At 38.8% G+C, this 11,851-nt stretch overlaps 1 protein-coding gene across 2 annotated transcripts; it reads right to left on the bottom strand.

The window, feature by feature from the left end:
- Positions 1 to 789: 789 nt before the first annotated feature.
- On the bottom strand, positions 790 to 6,381 carry LOC109062858 (insulin-like growth factor-binding protein 1). Of its 2 annotated transcripts, none has more exons than XM_042754670.1 (6): positions 6,184 to 6,381; positions 5,463 to 5,712; positions 3,719 to 5,197; positions 2,509 to 2,651; positions 1,554 to 1,682; positions 790 to 1,487 (listed from the first exon to the last, which is right to left on the bottom strand). In XM_042754670.1, exons 3-6 carry the CDS (start codon positions 4,053 to 4,055, stop codon positions 1,368 to 1,370), a joined length of 729 nt encoding a protein of 242 aa, XP_042610604.1. In that variant the 5' UTR covers positions 4,056 to 5,197; positions 5,463 to 5,712; positions 6,184 to 6,381; the 3' UTR covers positions 790 to 1,367. The 2 variants fall into 2 exon arrangements, with proteins under 2 accessions (XP_042610604.1, XP_018935476.1); XM_019079931.2 differs by having other exon boundaries at positions 3,719 to 5,194.
- Between the last annotated feature and the right edge of the window lie 5,470 nt (positions 6,382 to 11,851).

The following is an 11,851-nucleotide window of genomic DNA, read 5'->3' as shown; positions in this document are numbered from 1 at the left end:
TGATGAATAGTTTTTCACTTTAGATTAGGGGGATGCAGAAAGCTTTGTAAATGATTTATTCATGCGTTTACACATCATCTATAACAGGTGTGTGAACACTTTGTAGTGTGTACTAAGTACTGACTGGTGAGGGTATAGACAGCTGTCTTCTCTGACACACATGGAGTCTTTAACTCTGTGCACCTGATGTGAGCTTCAGTGGAAGGGGTTCACTTCATCACTAGATCCACACTCCACACAGAACACAAGTCTGTGCTGATGCGTGAAGGGATTTAACACAAGCCACTGGAATCATCTGACTAAAGCATTTTATAAATTATCCACTTCAAAACAAATGAATTACTCCTCTTAAAAAGAGTGCTTTAACATATGCATGTTTGTGCTTTTGAACACGGACCAGCTAACAAATTTTGCCACTAAATCATATACTGATCATTACTAATGGTATATTCATCATTTGTTCATGATTACAATTGTTATTGAGATAATTATACAAAACAATTTGACATAAATACTTCAATGATTTATAAGTGATAAATAATGTATCAACTAATAACTTATAAACCATTACTAATGATACGTTTGATTTATTTCATGATTTGAACTTTTTTTAAGATAACTTACACCACATTTGTAAATTGTTAGCATACCACTATTAATCATTTATGAACATATAGCATGTTTTGTAAATGATAGCTATCATTAACTAATAATTTATAAATGACTTATAACAGAACGTTATTATAAAGTGTTACCAAAAGAAAAAAAATAAATAAAAAAGAAATAAAATCCTGTACAATCTCACTCTTTATTGAAATAAATTCATGAGGTTATATGCATTATATTTATATCCAATAAAATAATAGTTTCAGAATAAATAGAGCAGCACTCTTAAATATGTTAAATGCATTCAGGGAGTCCATAAAGACGTCACGTCTAATGTGAGGTAGACATCTGTTTTAAACACAGTCAAATAAAATAGCAATTAAAACTGAGCTTACAGAAAACAAACAAATCAAACGGTTTACAGAAAATCCACATCCAAACAGGTTCACGCTGAACATTTGCTGTGCAAAAATGGTTTAACGGAATTAAAGTTGTCAGGAAAAACCACAGAGAACAAAGACTGAGACAGAATCACAGACTTGTCACAAAATATCATACTGTTGAACGAACCTCATCGTGGAGCGTAAAGATTTGATCTCTGAGTTTTTCAAGACCCAGATCTCGCTGAGGTGGAGTTTGAAAAACACCATGTTTTCTAGTGTTTATTTCATTCATTCAGGTAGAATTCTATCAAAGACTAGTTCAGAAACATTAACCACATAAGAGCCATATACACAAGGTACGTGAGCTGCAGCTTGGGTTCAGTGCGTGAGCTCCTGAGGACACTGGGAATCAGACGCCAGATCCTCACGGATTCTCTTCCCGTTCCAGGACGACACGCACCAGCAGCGGGGGGGCTGGCCCACCAGAGACGTCTCACACTGACAGACAGAGGAGAGTTAGTGTGCGGTTTCAGCTCAGGTGGGTCGGTCGGGGCAGACACGCACCTGTTTGGTCTTGTAGAACCCGTGCTTGTCACAGTTGGGCAGGTAGAAGCTGGTGAACTTCTCTCCTAACGTCTGCTGCGATTCAGTGATCAGATCCAGAGACGCACGCAGCTCAGTGTGACACGGACCCTGAATCACAGAAACACACCACTGGTCAACCAAACATACAAACCTGAGAAACTGCTGGAGGAACACAGAGGGCACTCAACTTAAACAACTTAAGATCTGTGTATCTGAATTACATATCCACCCATTTGGATTAACACAGATTTATTTCTTCAGCACTGATTTCTGTAATAGTACTAATAAACTGAATTGTTTTAAATACACAATAACCAGGTTTATGTATTTATCATCAATAAATCCAGTTTGTTTCCATCTCATACATTCTAGCTAATTGACTTCACAATGAACATATGTTGATTCTAAACATAATAAATGAATTTTGAAAATATGATTTAAAAAAAGGTTAAATTAATAATAAACTATGCCATAATTTTTTTGTATGACTGACAAAACAGTAAAATAGTACTAAAATATATATATATAGTTTGATTGTAAAATATGTAATATTTTTTTTAAATATATATATATATATATTGACATTTTAGTAAAATAGTACTAAAATATATATATATTTTTATTTTTTTATTTTTTGTAAATATTTGAATTAGATTATATAAAAAAAAAATAAAAAATAATTGAGGTTAATTTTAAAATGTCTATATAGTTTCTAGTATTTTTATTTCGGTTTCGTTTTGTTTTTGTAGAACATCAAGATAAATTACTGAGACCTTGTAGTTTAACTGTAGTAACCCTGTGACAAATGTAACATTTAAGTTTATTAGTGTATTTTAAAACTGTGTAATTCAAATGGATGAACATTTTATATACAACAAACTCAACAGCTTCAGCCAGTTTCCTGAAGCATTACCGCATCTGCAGGTTTCAGTACCTGTTGGATCACTTTCTTCCGGATGGCATTGACTTTGGCCCTGATGCTCTCCTGAGCCTCCGCTGCGTCCTGCGGGTCCAGCGGCCGGTTGAGTCCCAGCAGGTATTGCAGGGAGCCCTGGTCAGACGTGATGTCCAGGTCATCTAGAAACAAAACATGAGTCCTGTGACCAATGACCCCTTTTTCATATCAGCATCGTAAATATTTATTTAATGTACGTACATTTACTATAACACTATACTTTGTATTGTATCAAATTACAAATAAAGTAGTTAAGGCTAATGCGAGGGTATTTTTAATGCAGAGTATATGGGAAGGACAGTAAATTTTGCTAATGCGAGGGTATTTTTAATGCAGAGTATATGTCAATTTTTTTTTTTTTTTTGTAAACAAGATTTTTTTTTTTTTTTTTTTTAGATTATGAGAATGCAAAAAAATTTATTTGTGACCCAAGACCACAAAACCAATCATAAGGGTAAATTTTTTTAAATTGAGATTTAATAAATAATCTCTCCATTGACATATGTTTTTTTTTTTTTTTTTTTAGGAGGACAATATTTGTCTGAGATACAACTATTTGAAAATCTGGAATCTGAGGGAGCAAAAAAATCTAAATATTGAGAAAATCATCTTTAAAGTTGTTCAAATGAAGTTCTAAGAAATGCATATTACTAATCAAAAATTAAGTTTTGATATATTTACAGTAGGAAATTTACTAATTATCTTCATGGAACATGATGTTTACCTAATATCCTAATGATTTTTGGCATAAAAGAGAAATGTATAATTGTGACCCATACAATGTATTGTTGTCTATTGATACAAATATACCTGTGCTACTGATGACTGCTTCTGTGCTGCAGGGACACGTACTGTATGTGCAAACAGACGACGGAGTTGTTGAAGCCAAGCTGTTTTGTTTGCCATCAATCGGTTGGCCACTGCCACGTGTGTATGCTGTCGCAAAATGCGGTTAAAAGTCCTACATGACAGTATTAGTGTGATTAAGGTGTGTTTAAGTCTATACTGCACTTCAATAATGCGACTGAAATAGGAATACTCCACGTCTTAATTTGATTTGCATTTACTCCGAGTATGACTTTAGATGGATAAAGGTAATCAAAAATCTGTTTACATGGTAGATTCTTAATCAGAGTATTGTCTTGATGGTGTTATTGTTGTCCATGTAAACGTACTGACTGAAACGCACCTTCTGTCTGGTCATCCTCAGTGCAGACGGCGTGTCCGCGGGTCAGTGCGTGCAGCGGCCGCGGGTCACCGGGTCTCGGGACGCAGTGCAGGCCGGCGCCGCAGGGAGCCGTATAAACACCACAGGACTCTCCTTTCTTCAGCGCACAGGACATGCAGCATCCACAGCCCGGCTCTCGCAGCACCTCTGGACAGTCCGAGGACACGGCGGGGCAGGAGTCCAGCTGCTCCTGAGAACATGGAGCGCAGCGGATGGGTTCAGTCCCGATCACCGGAGAAAGATCAGCCGGACAGATGACGACGCTCACCAACAACACCAACACACACGGCCTTCTCATAGCAGAACAAGCGATGTGTTGAAGCCAATATCTGCTGCGGTGTGTCAGATCTGCTCTCTGTGCGTGTGTGCTGTGTTTTATAGTGACATGATGACCTCAGAGGAGTTAATCATTGACACACTCGCCTGTATTAATTATGCTGTTTTCGGCGCACAAGTTTGCTCTGGTTGCGCAGACATCAATGTTTACTCTAGACAACAACATCTGTGACCTGTTTCACCAGAAACAGGTTCATGATGCTGCTGTTTATCATCTGCACTCTCAAAAAAAAAAAAAACCTTCCAAAAGCTGTCACTAGGATGGCACCCTTTCAAAAGGTACTACTACACACACTCCAAGTGCTGAAATGTAACTGCAGTAATCTTTTGAAAAGGTATCATCCCAGTGACAGTTTTTGTAGTCTCATTTCTGAGCATGTATAACAATAGTGTAGCATGTAAACACATTTGCCTGTCACACAACAGGAGTTATGCGAGCATATCTCAACCATGTGTTTTTGACCACACTTTGAGTTGGGTCACAAAAACAAGGTCATGTGGTCGTTGCATAACAGGACGGGTTAATCTGAGGTCTTCAGCCATCATAACATGTTTATCTTGAGGTGCCTGTGCAGTAATTAAGAGTTCCTGGTGTAGTATTAGTCCAACTTTGGACACCAAGATCTCTTGCATGAGGTCAACCAATAGTTCAGTCAGTTTTTCAGACACTACAGATTTGTGATTCCAGTAGCATTAATAATTAAATCAAGCTTTAATGGTGAGCAAATCTTATGAGTTCAAGCTTTGTTTATCTGCTCTAACAAACACGGCTGAGGTTCTTCAGGATTCCTGTAGGTCCATCAGTGCCTATACGCACACACCACGAGCAAATCATTTACATCCCACCCACACAAGTCCAGCCATAGCTTGTGCAAGAAGAACAAAAACAGGCCTCTGGAGATGGAGAATTAAACTACAGAAAAAAATAAAAAAATTATACGAAAACCAATGATGACCTCAGATGTCAAGAGAGGCGAAAGCAGAAGATGTGTTGGCTGTTAAAGCTCACAGTCTGAGGGATCTTCACTCAATGGTCAGCTCATGTGTCGTGGCCTCCTCGATGTCCCACATCAGATTCACCAGCCACTGCGGCAGATTCACCTGCTGAAACACAGATTAAACTGTGATGCCCAGACCAGGGTTGTGTAACCTTTAAATAGGATTTATAATCACAACAAGAAAACTGGAAATTTAATTTTAGAAATATTTAAAAATAAGATTCATCACAACATTTGGATAACCTTTTTGACCCCTAGATATTTTTATGTACAGTCGATACATGAACAGAGGTGAAAGCTGTTGACCCGTTGGGTTAAGTGTGTTTCTATATGAAAGCTACTGTAGCACAGTCAGTTGTAAACTCTTGCACCTTATGAGAAGGTGACTTGCTTGTCCGTTTAGTTGTCCGTCTATCATGGTGTCTAGTAGGCACTTGAAGCTCTTCATGTGTTAAACTCCAGTCTTTGCTGGTCCGGTGGATGCGCTGAGCTCCAGACGCAAGCTCCAGAGACTCGTCAGGCTCCGCGAGCTCTGAGATGGTGTGTAAGGAACTCATGAAGAACACAGGGAGTCTGTTCTTCAACAAGAACGTCCTTCAGCCACTGAACGGATGCTTTGCTCTAAAAGAACATATGGATAAACTCAAAAATGTCAGGGTGAAATGACTGTCCTGAAATCATACAGAAAAAAAAAAAAAAAGATGAAAGAATTAAAAATGAAATTCCTGAAAATTAAGTAGTTGGCATAATCATTTATTTTTAATTCTTGCAAAAATATTTGATCAAAACTGCTTCACTGCTTATTAAAAAAAAAAAAAAAAAAAAAAAAAAAACTGTTGCAGACTTAAAGTCATGTGCTGCAACTACTTAAAGATGCCTAAAACAAAGCATCCACAAAAAGAAAGAAAAGAGCCATTATGACTGGGCACATTTAGCTCAGTTAAGATTGTTGTGCAACTGTGCAAGTGCAACATTCTCTTAAAAAACTTATAAAGGTGTTTGAAAACCACATGATACTAAAAAGTGCATTTCTGAGAACTTGGCACATGAAATGTTCTAGTTTTAGCATGGAGGCTTTTATAAGTCACTGACCGGTTTGCTCTTTGTTTAATCTTGCTTCTGACTAGAATAAATAGTTGAGACAATCCAGAGATACTTTTCCAACAGGTCACACAGATCCTCGATTTAACTGTATCACACGTCCTGTAGGTTACCCTGTACCCTGTTACCTGCTATAAACACACATCACCTGACATCACCTGATGACTGTGGTCACCTGTGGACATCATCAGATGCAGACAGAAGAAGAAGAAGAAGAAGAAGAAGAAACACTGCCTCCACTGGCCCGGATGAATTAAAACACACAGGTGAGTCAGTATTGTTTATATGTTTTTGATGACTGACACAAGATACATTTACAAATAGCCTTTTCTTCTGTATTTATTTCAGATTTAATAATGCATGCAGAAGCTTATTCAATTAAATTCAAGTTTATTTGTATAGCACTTTTTACGATACAAATCATTGCAAACAACTTTACAGAAAATTAAGTTTCTACAATATTTAGTAGTAGCTTATCAGTGGTGACTGTCAGTTTATGTGCATATGGCATAAATGTACGGAAAAATCAATTAAAGACATAAACAAAACAAACAGACAATTAACACTATTAACAGCAATTATTATATGATGCAATCAAACTTACAGCAAAATGTGGTAGTTCTGTATGTTGTCTCTGGGTTAGCATCATCTGAGGTCTCTTCTCAGGTGTTCTGGATCCAGACTGGAGCTTGTGTAAATCCTGCAAAGCAGAGAAACAAATAGAGACATAATTAGCGTAGCTGCTGTTCCAACCAAGTAAAATTAATTAGTTTAACCCAAGTTAAAGAATAATAATGCACATTTGATCAGATATAACTGCAGTCCAGAATTATGAGATGCATTATTTGAATGCTTGGCCAAAGAGGTGTGTTTTTAATCTAGATTTAAACAGAGGAAGTGTGTTTGAACCCCGAACATTATCAGGAAGGCTATTCCAGAGTTTGGGAGCCAAATGCGAAAAAGCTCTACCTCCTTTAGTGGACTTTGCTATCCTAGGTACTATCAAAAGTCCAGCGTTTTGTGACCTTAGGGAGCGTGATGGATTGTAGCGTGGTAGAAGACTAGTTAGGTACGCAGGAGCTAAGCCATTAAGGGCCTTATTATAAGTAATAATATTTTGTAACTGTACGGAACTAATATTTTGTAACTGTAGATACTGATCATATTTTCTTGACGTGACGTGACATGACATACAGCCAAGTGGTGACCCTCACTCAGAATTGGTGCTCTGCATTTAACCCATGCAAAGTGCACACACACACCGTGAACACACACCCGGAGCAGTGGGTATCATTTATGCTGCGGCGCAGTTGGGGGTTTTGGTGGCTTGCTCAAGGGCACCTCAGTCGTGGTATTACCGGCCCGAGACTCAAACCCCCACCCCTTAGGGTTAGGAGTCAAACTCTCTAACCACTAGGCCACAACTTCCCCCTTTAAGGACCTGGTAAGGACTCTAGCCGCTGCATTTTGTTCTACCTGTAGCTTGTTTATTGAGGATGCGGGACAAGCAACTACTGTAGCAGTGTATTACAATAGTCCAGTCTAGAGGTCATGAACGCATGAACTAGCTTTTCTGCATCAGGAACAGGTAACATGTTTCGTAGCTTGGCAATGTTTCTAAGATGGAAGAATGCTGTTTTTGTAACATGGGAAATATGGTTTTCAAAAGACTAGTTACTGTCTAATATAACACCCAGATTTTTGACAGTAGAGGAAGTAACAGTACATCCATCTAGTTACAAAATGTAATGTTTTTTGGTCCAATAAGTAATATCTCTGTCTTATCCGAATTTAGTGATGTTTTATTAACAAATTTCGGGAGGAGCATGCACAGATAATTAACACGGCCAATTCATCATCAGTAATCACATCAATCTATCCAATCAGCGCAAGAGAGAACCCCTATAAATAATCAAAGCAGTTCTACCTTCATTATTTCTAGTCTTGCAGCATTCAGTCTGCTCTGTTTGCCAACTTATCACACACCCAATTTCCCGTCCAACGAACTATTCCAGGGATTTTTCAGATCTGCCGCAATTTGCCGGCCCCATGATCACTCCTATCCCGCCAGACACGGCCGCCGAGCACCAGGCTTCATCGCGGCCACTGCTCTTCTCGACCAGCCACACGCTGTGGCCAATAGACCGTGCAAAGCCCCGAGCTCGCCTCGCTCAACACAACCATTTTCCCGCTCAAGACCCGGCTCTCCTCGAGCGCTGGGTCGCAGCAGCAGGCCTTCAACTAGCCTGGGCCACGCCCCAGATCTCTCTGCAGCAAAGCCTCACTCGCTTCCCGCTGCGGCTTAGCCTTTCACCGTGGCTCTTCCGTCCGCAGCTCAGTTTGAGGCTGTCTCCGCTAGCGGCGCAGGCCGTGTGTTACAAATTAATTAATTTTCAGGTGAAGTCGCTAAATGCAGGTTTTCGCGGCTAAAGTTTGTTAAATGGCGTTATGACCTAATTATGTCGGATGTTGATGCCATTTTTTAACCATGAAGCCAACAAGGGGTTTTTCCAAAGTTTATCATCCTGACTGAAATGTCTGAAAGCATTACATTTGCCTTACTGTGCATGTATAAACTTCACTGAGATGAACAGACATAAGTTTCACGCAATTCTTCTGGCAGGAACAATTGATTTATGGAAATATTTCACCATTCACTGGCGCGCTCACTCAGATTGATCTAAAACAATTGATCTAAAATGCAACTGCCCTTGTGTTTGCCGCAGGACAGCAATTGTGAGTAAATTTTCTGTAGTCTTTTTAGGACTGTAATATGAAGAGCGTGCAGAATAAATATCTTTAGCAAGAGTGTAAAAGTGAATAGCACATAACTACAAAATTAACATTGGTATAAACATGCCTGTTGGTACAGTGCGTTACAAGACTAAACATGCTTCATCGTTTTCAAAAGCCTCTGTTTCCACAGTCCATCAGCATAAAGGTGGAAACTAATCCCGTATTTTCTAATGATATTACCAAGGGGCAACATGTATATTGAAAATAGCAGAGGACCTAGGACAGATCCTTGTGGCACTCCATATTTTACTGGTGATAAATGAGATGACTCCCCATTTAGATAAACAAAGTGGTAGCGATCGGACAGGTAGGATCTAAACCATCTTAAAGCCTGCCCTTGGATACCTGTATAGTTTTGTAATCTATCTATGAGTATGTCGTGATCTATGGTGTCGAACACAGCACTAAGATCAAGTAAAACTAGCAATGAGATGCAGCCTTGGTCTGAAGCAAGAAGCAACTCATTTGTAATTTTAACAAGTGCAGTTTCTGTGCTATGGTGGGGCCTGAAACCCTGAAATTCTTCATAGAGATCATTTTTTTGCAGGAAGAAGCAACAATTGAGCAGACACAACTTTTTCTAAAATTTTAGACATAAATGGAAGATTTGAAATGGGTCTGTAATTTGCCAGTTCACTAGGATCTAGTTGTGGTTTCTTAATAAGAGGCTTAATAACCACCAGACTGAAAGGTTTTGGGACGTGACCTGAAGATAACGATGAGTTAATAATATTGAGAAGCGGTTTTTCTGCTACAGGTAACAACTCTTTCAGTAATTTAGTGGGTACAGGATCTAATAAACATGCTGTTGGTTTAGATGCAGTGATAAGTTTATTTCGTCCTATAGTTTAAAGCACTGGTTATCTTTGGTGCGATGGATAAAACTAAAATTAGATTCTGTGGAATCTACATTTGTTATTGTATTTCTGATGTTATCTATTTTATCAGTGAAGAAATCATAAAGTCATTACTATTTAACTGTGAGGGAATATTTAGATCGGGCGGCGTCTGGTTATTTGTTAATCTAGCCACTGTGCTAAATAAAAACCATGGATTGTTTTGGTTATTTTCTATGAGTTTGTGGATATGCTCGGCCCTGGCAGTTTTTAGAGCCTGTCTATAGCTGGACATACTGTTTTTCCACGCAATTCTAAAAACTTCCAAGTTAGTTTTTCTCCATTTGCGCTCAAGACTTTGAGTTTCACTATATATTGTTGCAACACCTCCTGTATTTAACACCTCATGTTTATAACAGTAGTTTGATGGAGTAGACTCATTTAGACCAATATAATCATTTGGTTTTAGCCAGGTTTCAGTCAAGCAGAGTACATCAAAACTATTATCTGTGATCATTTCATTTACAATAAGTGCTATTGGTGTGAGTGATCTAATGTTTATGAGCCCAAACTTTAAAAATCGTTTTTGTTCATTTATTTAATTTTTTTTCTGGTTTAATCACGATAAGATTTTTTCTAGATCCTACATTCAATTTATATTTTGACCTCACTATTCGGGGAACAGACACAGTCTTAATAGATTGGACAGCGGAAGTACTTCTGTCATTTAAGCGGGTAGAACAAAAGCCATCATAGCAGTTATTTGAGAATTGGCTTACTAGTCATATGGAGCGTAGAGTCCTGGAGATGTTGTCTGAGAGCAGCTCCGCTCCGGCTCTGCTGGGGTGCAGGCCATCAGCGCGAAAAAGCCTAGGTCGCTCCCAGAAAAGATTCCAGTTATTAACAAAGAGCAGTTTCTGTTCTTTACACCATGACAATAACCATTCATTTAAAGCGAAATGTCTACTCAACCTCTTGTGTTCTCATCGATACGTGGGGAGCAGTTTTGACATGATGGTTGTCGCCGCGGGCGTCGTGCTGCGAACCGATCAGGCTCCTGAAGTCCCTCTTCAGTGTCTCCGTTTGCCATAGCGTGGTGTCATTAACCCCAGCATGAAGCATCTGCTGCGTCTGTCAATTAAATATCTGCAACATCACAGCATGATTATTACTGAACATTACTGAAACTATTTCATGCAGTGGTTCTTAACTCTGGAGAGACTCCATGAACTGAACTAAGTGTGTCAAATAATGGAGACCAAAAAACATTACAGAAAGACAATTCTATTCAATTAACACCAGAAACACTAGAGGTTATATACAAGGGGGATAATAGGACTAGATACACTAGCAAACAATCAAGGTGGAAACAGGAACAAATCAGAACTACAAACTGAAGACAACAAAACAAATACAAATGAACACAAACAGAAAATATATGATGTAGCCCCCCACAAAAATATACACAGAATAAATAAAAAAAAAAAAAATCAACTGGAAAGTGGTGAAGGGGAGAACCAGAGGGCCAGGACTGTGAAAAGGAAGAACTCCAAGGGGGCACCAGTGGAGACAGAGGTCATCAGGGTGGTGCTGGCATAGAGCAAAAGACCTCTGGGAAGCCAGCAGAACAGATGACCAAATGGAGCTGGAGGAGAAGATCAAGACGGATCCTGTGGAAGGAAGGACCAGGGCAGGACAGAACTCAGGAGAGCCAACCGAGTGGGAGACCTCTGGCAGGAAACATAGAGAACTCAGAGAGAAAAAAAATGGAGTAGAAACAATTTTCACTCAGAAATTACTAGCAAATTTCACAATTAATTACAAAGATGTTTAAAGACAGAAAAACTATTTTCTTGTAAAACCTACTCCAATAATGGTTGTTTTATTTACAACTTTTTAACCGTGTAGGGAGTGTGGGACCCTGGTACTATGAAGCACTGAACTAAGACCACTAGACATGGGCTTTTCAGAGACTTGAGTCTTTGAGGATGCACATTAAAAAAGCAAAACAACAGTCAACCATTAAG

Source organism: Cyprinus carpio, unplaced genomic scaffold (assembly GCF_018340385.1).
Source record: "Cyprinus carpio isolate SPL01 unplaced genomic scaffold, ASM1834038v1 S000006580, whole genome shotgun sequence".
NCBI lineage: Eukaryota > Metazoa > Chordata > Actinopteri > Cypriniformes > Cyprinidae > Cyprinus > Cyprinus carpio.
This window is presented reverse-complemented; position numbering and strand designations above follow the sequence as displayed.

Excerpts from the sequence above, each read along its gene's own strand:
- LOC109062858 (XM_042754670.1), bottom strand. The coding sequence starts at position 4,055 with ATGAGAAGGCCGTGTGTGTTGGTGTTGTTGGTGAGCGTCGTCATCTGT. Across the intron at positions 2,652-3,718 it reads TGAGGATGACCAGACAGAAG|ATGACCTGGACATCACGTCT; the intron begins GTGCGTTTCAGT and ends TTTTGTTTCTAG. Across the intron at positions 1,488-1,553 it reads GGTTCTACAAGACCAAACAG|TGTGAGACGTCTCTGGTGGG; the intron begins GTGCGTGTCTGC and ends TCTGTCTGTCAG.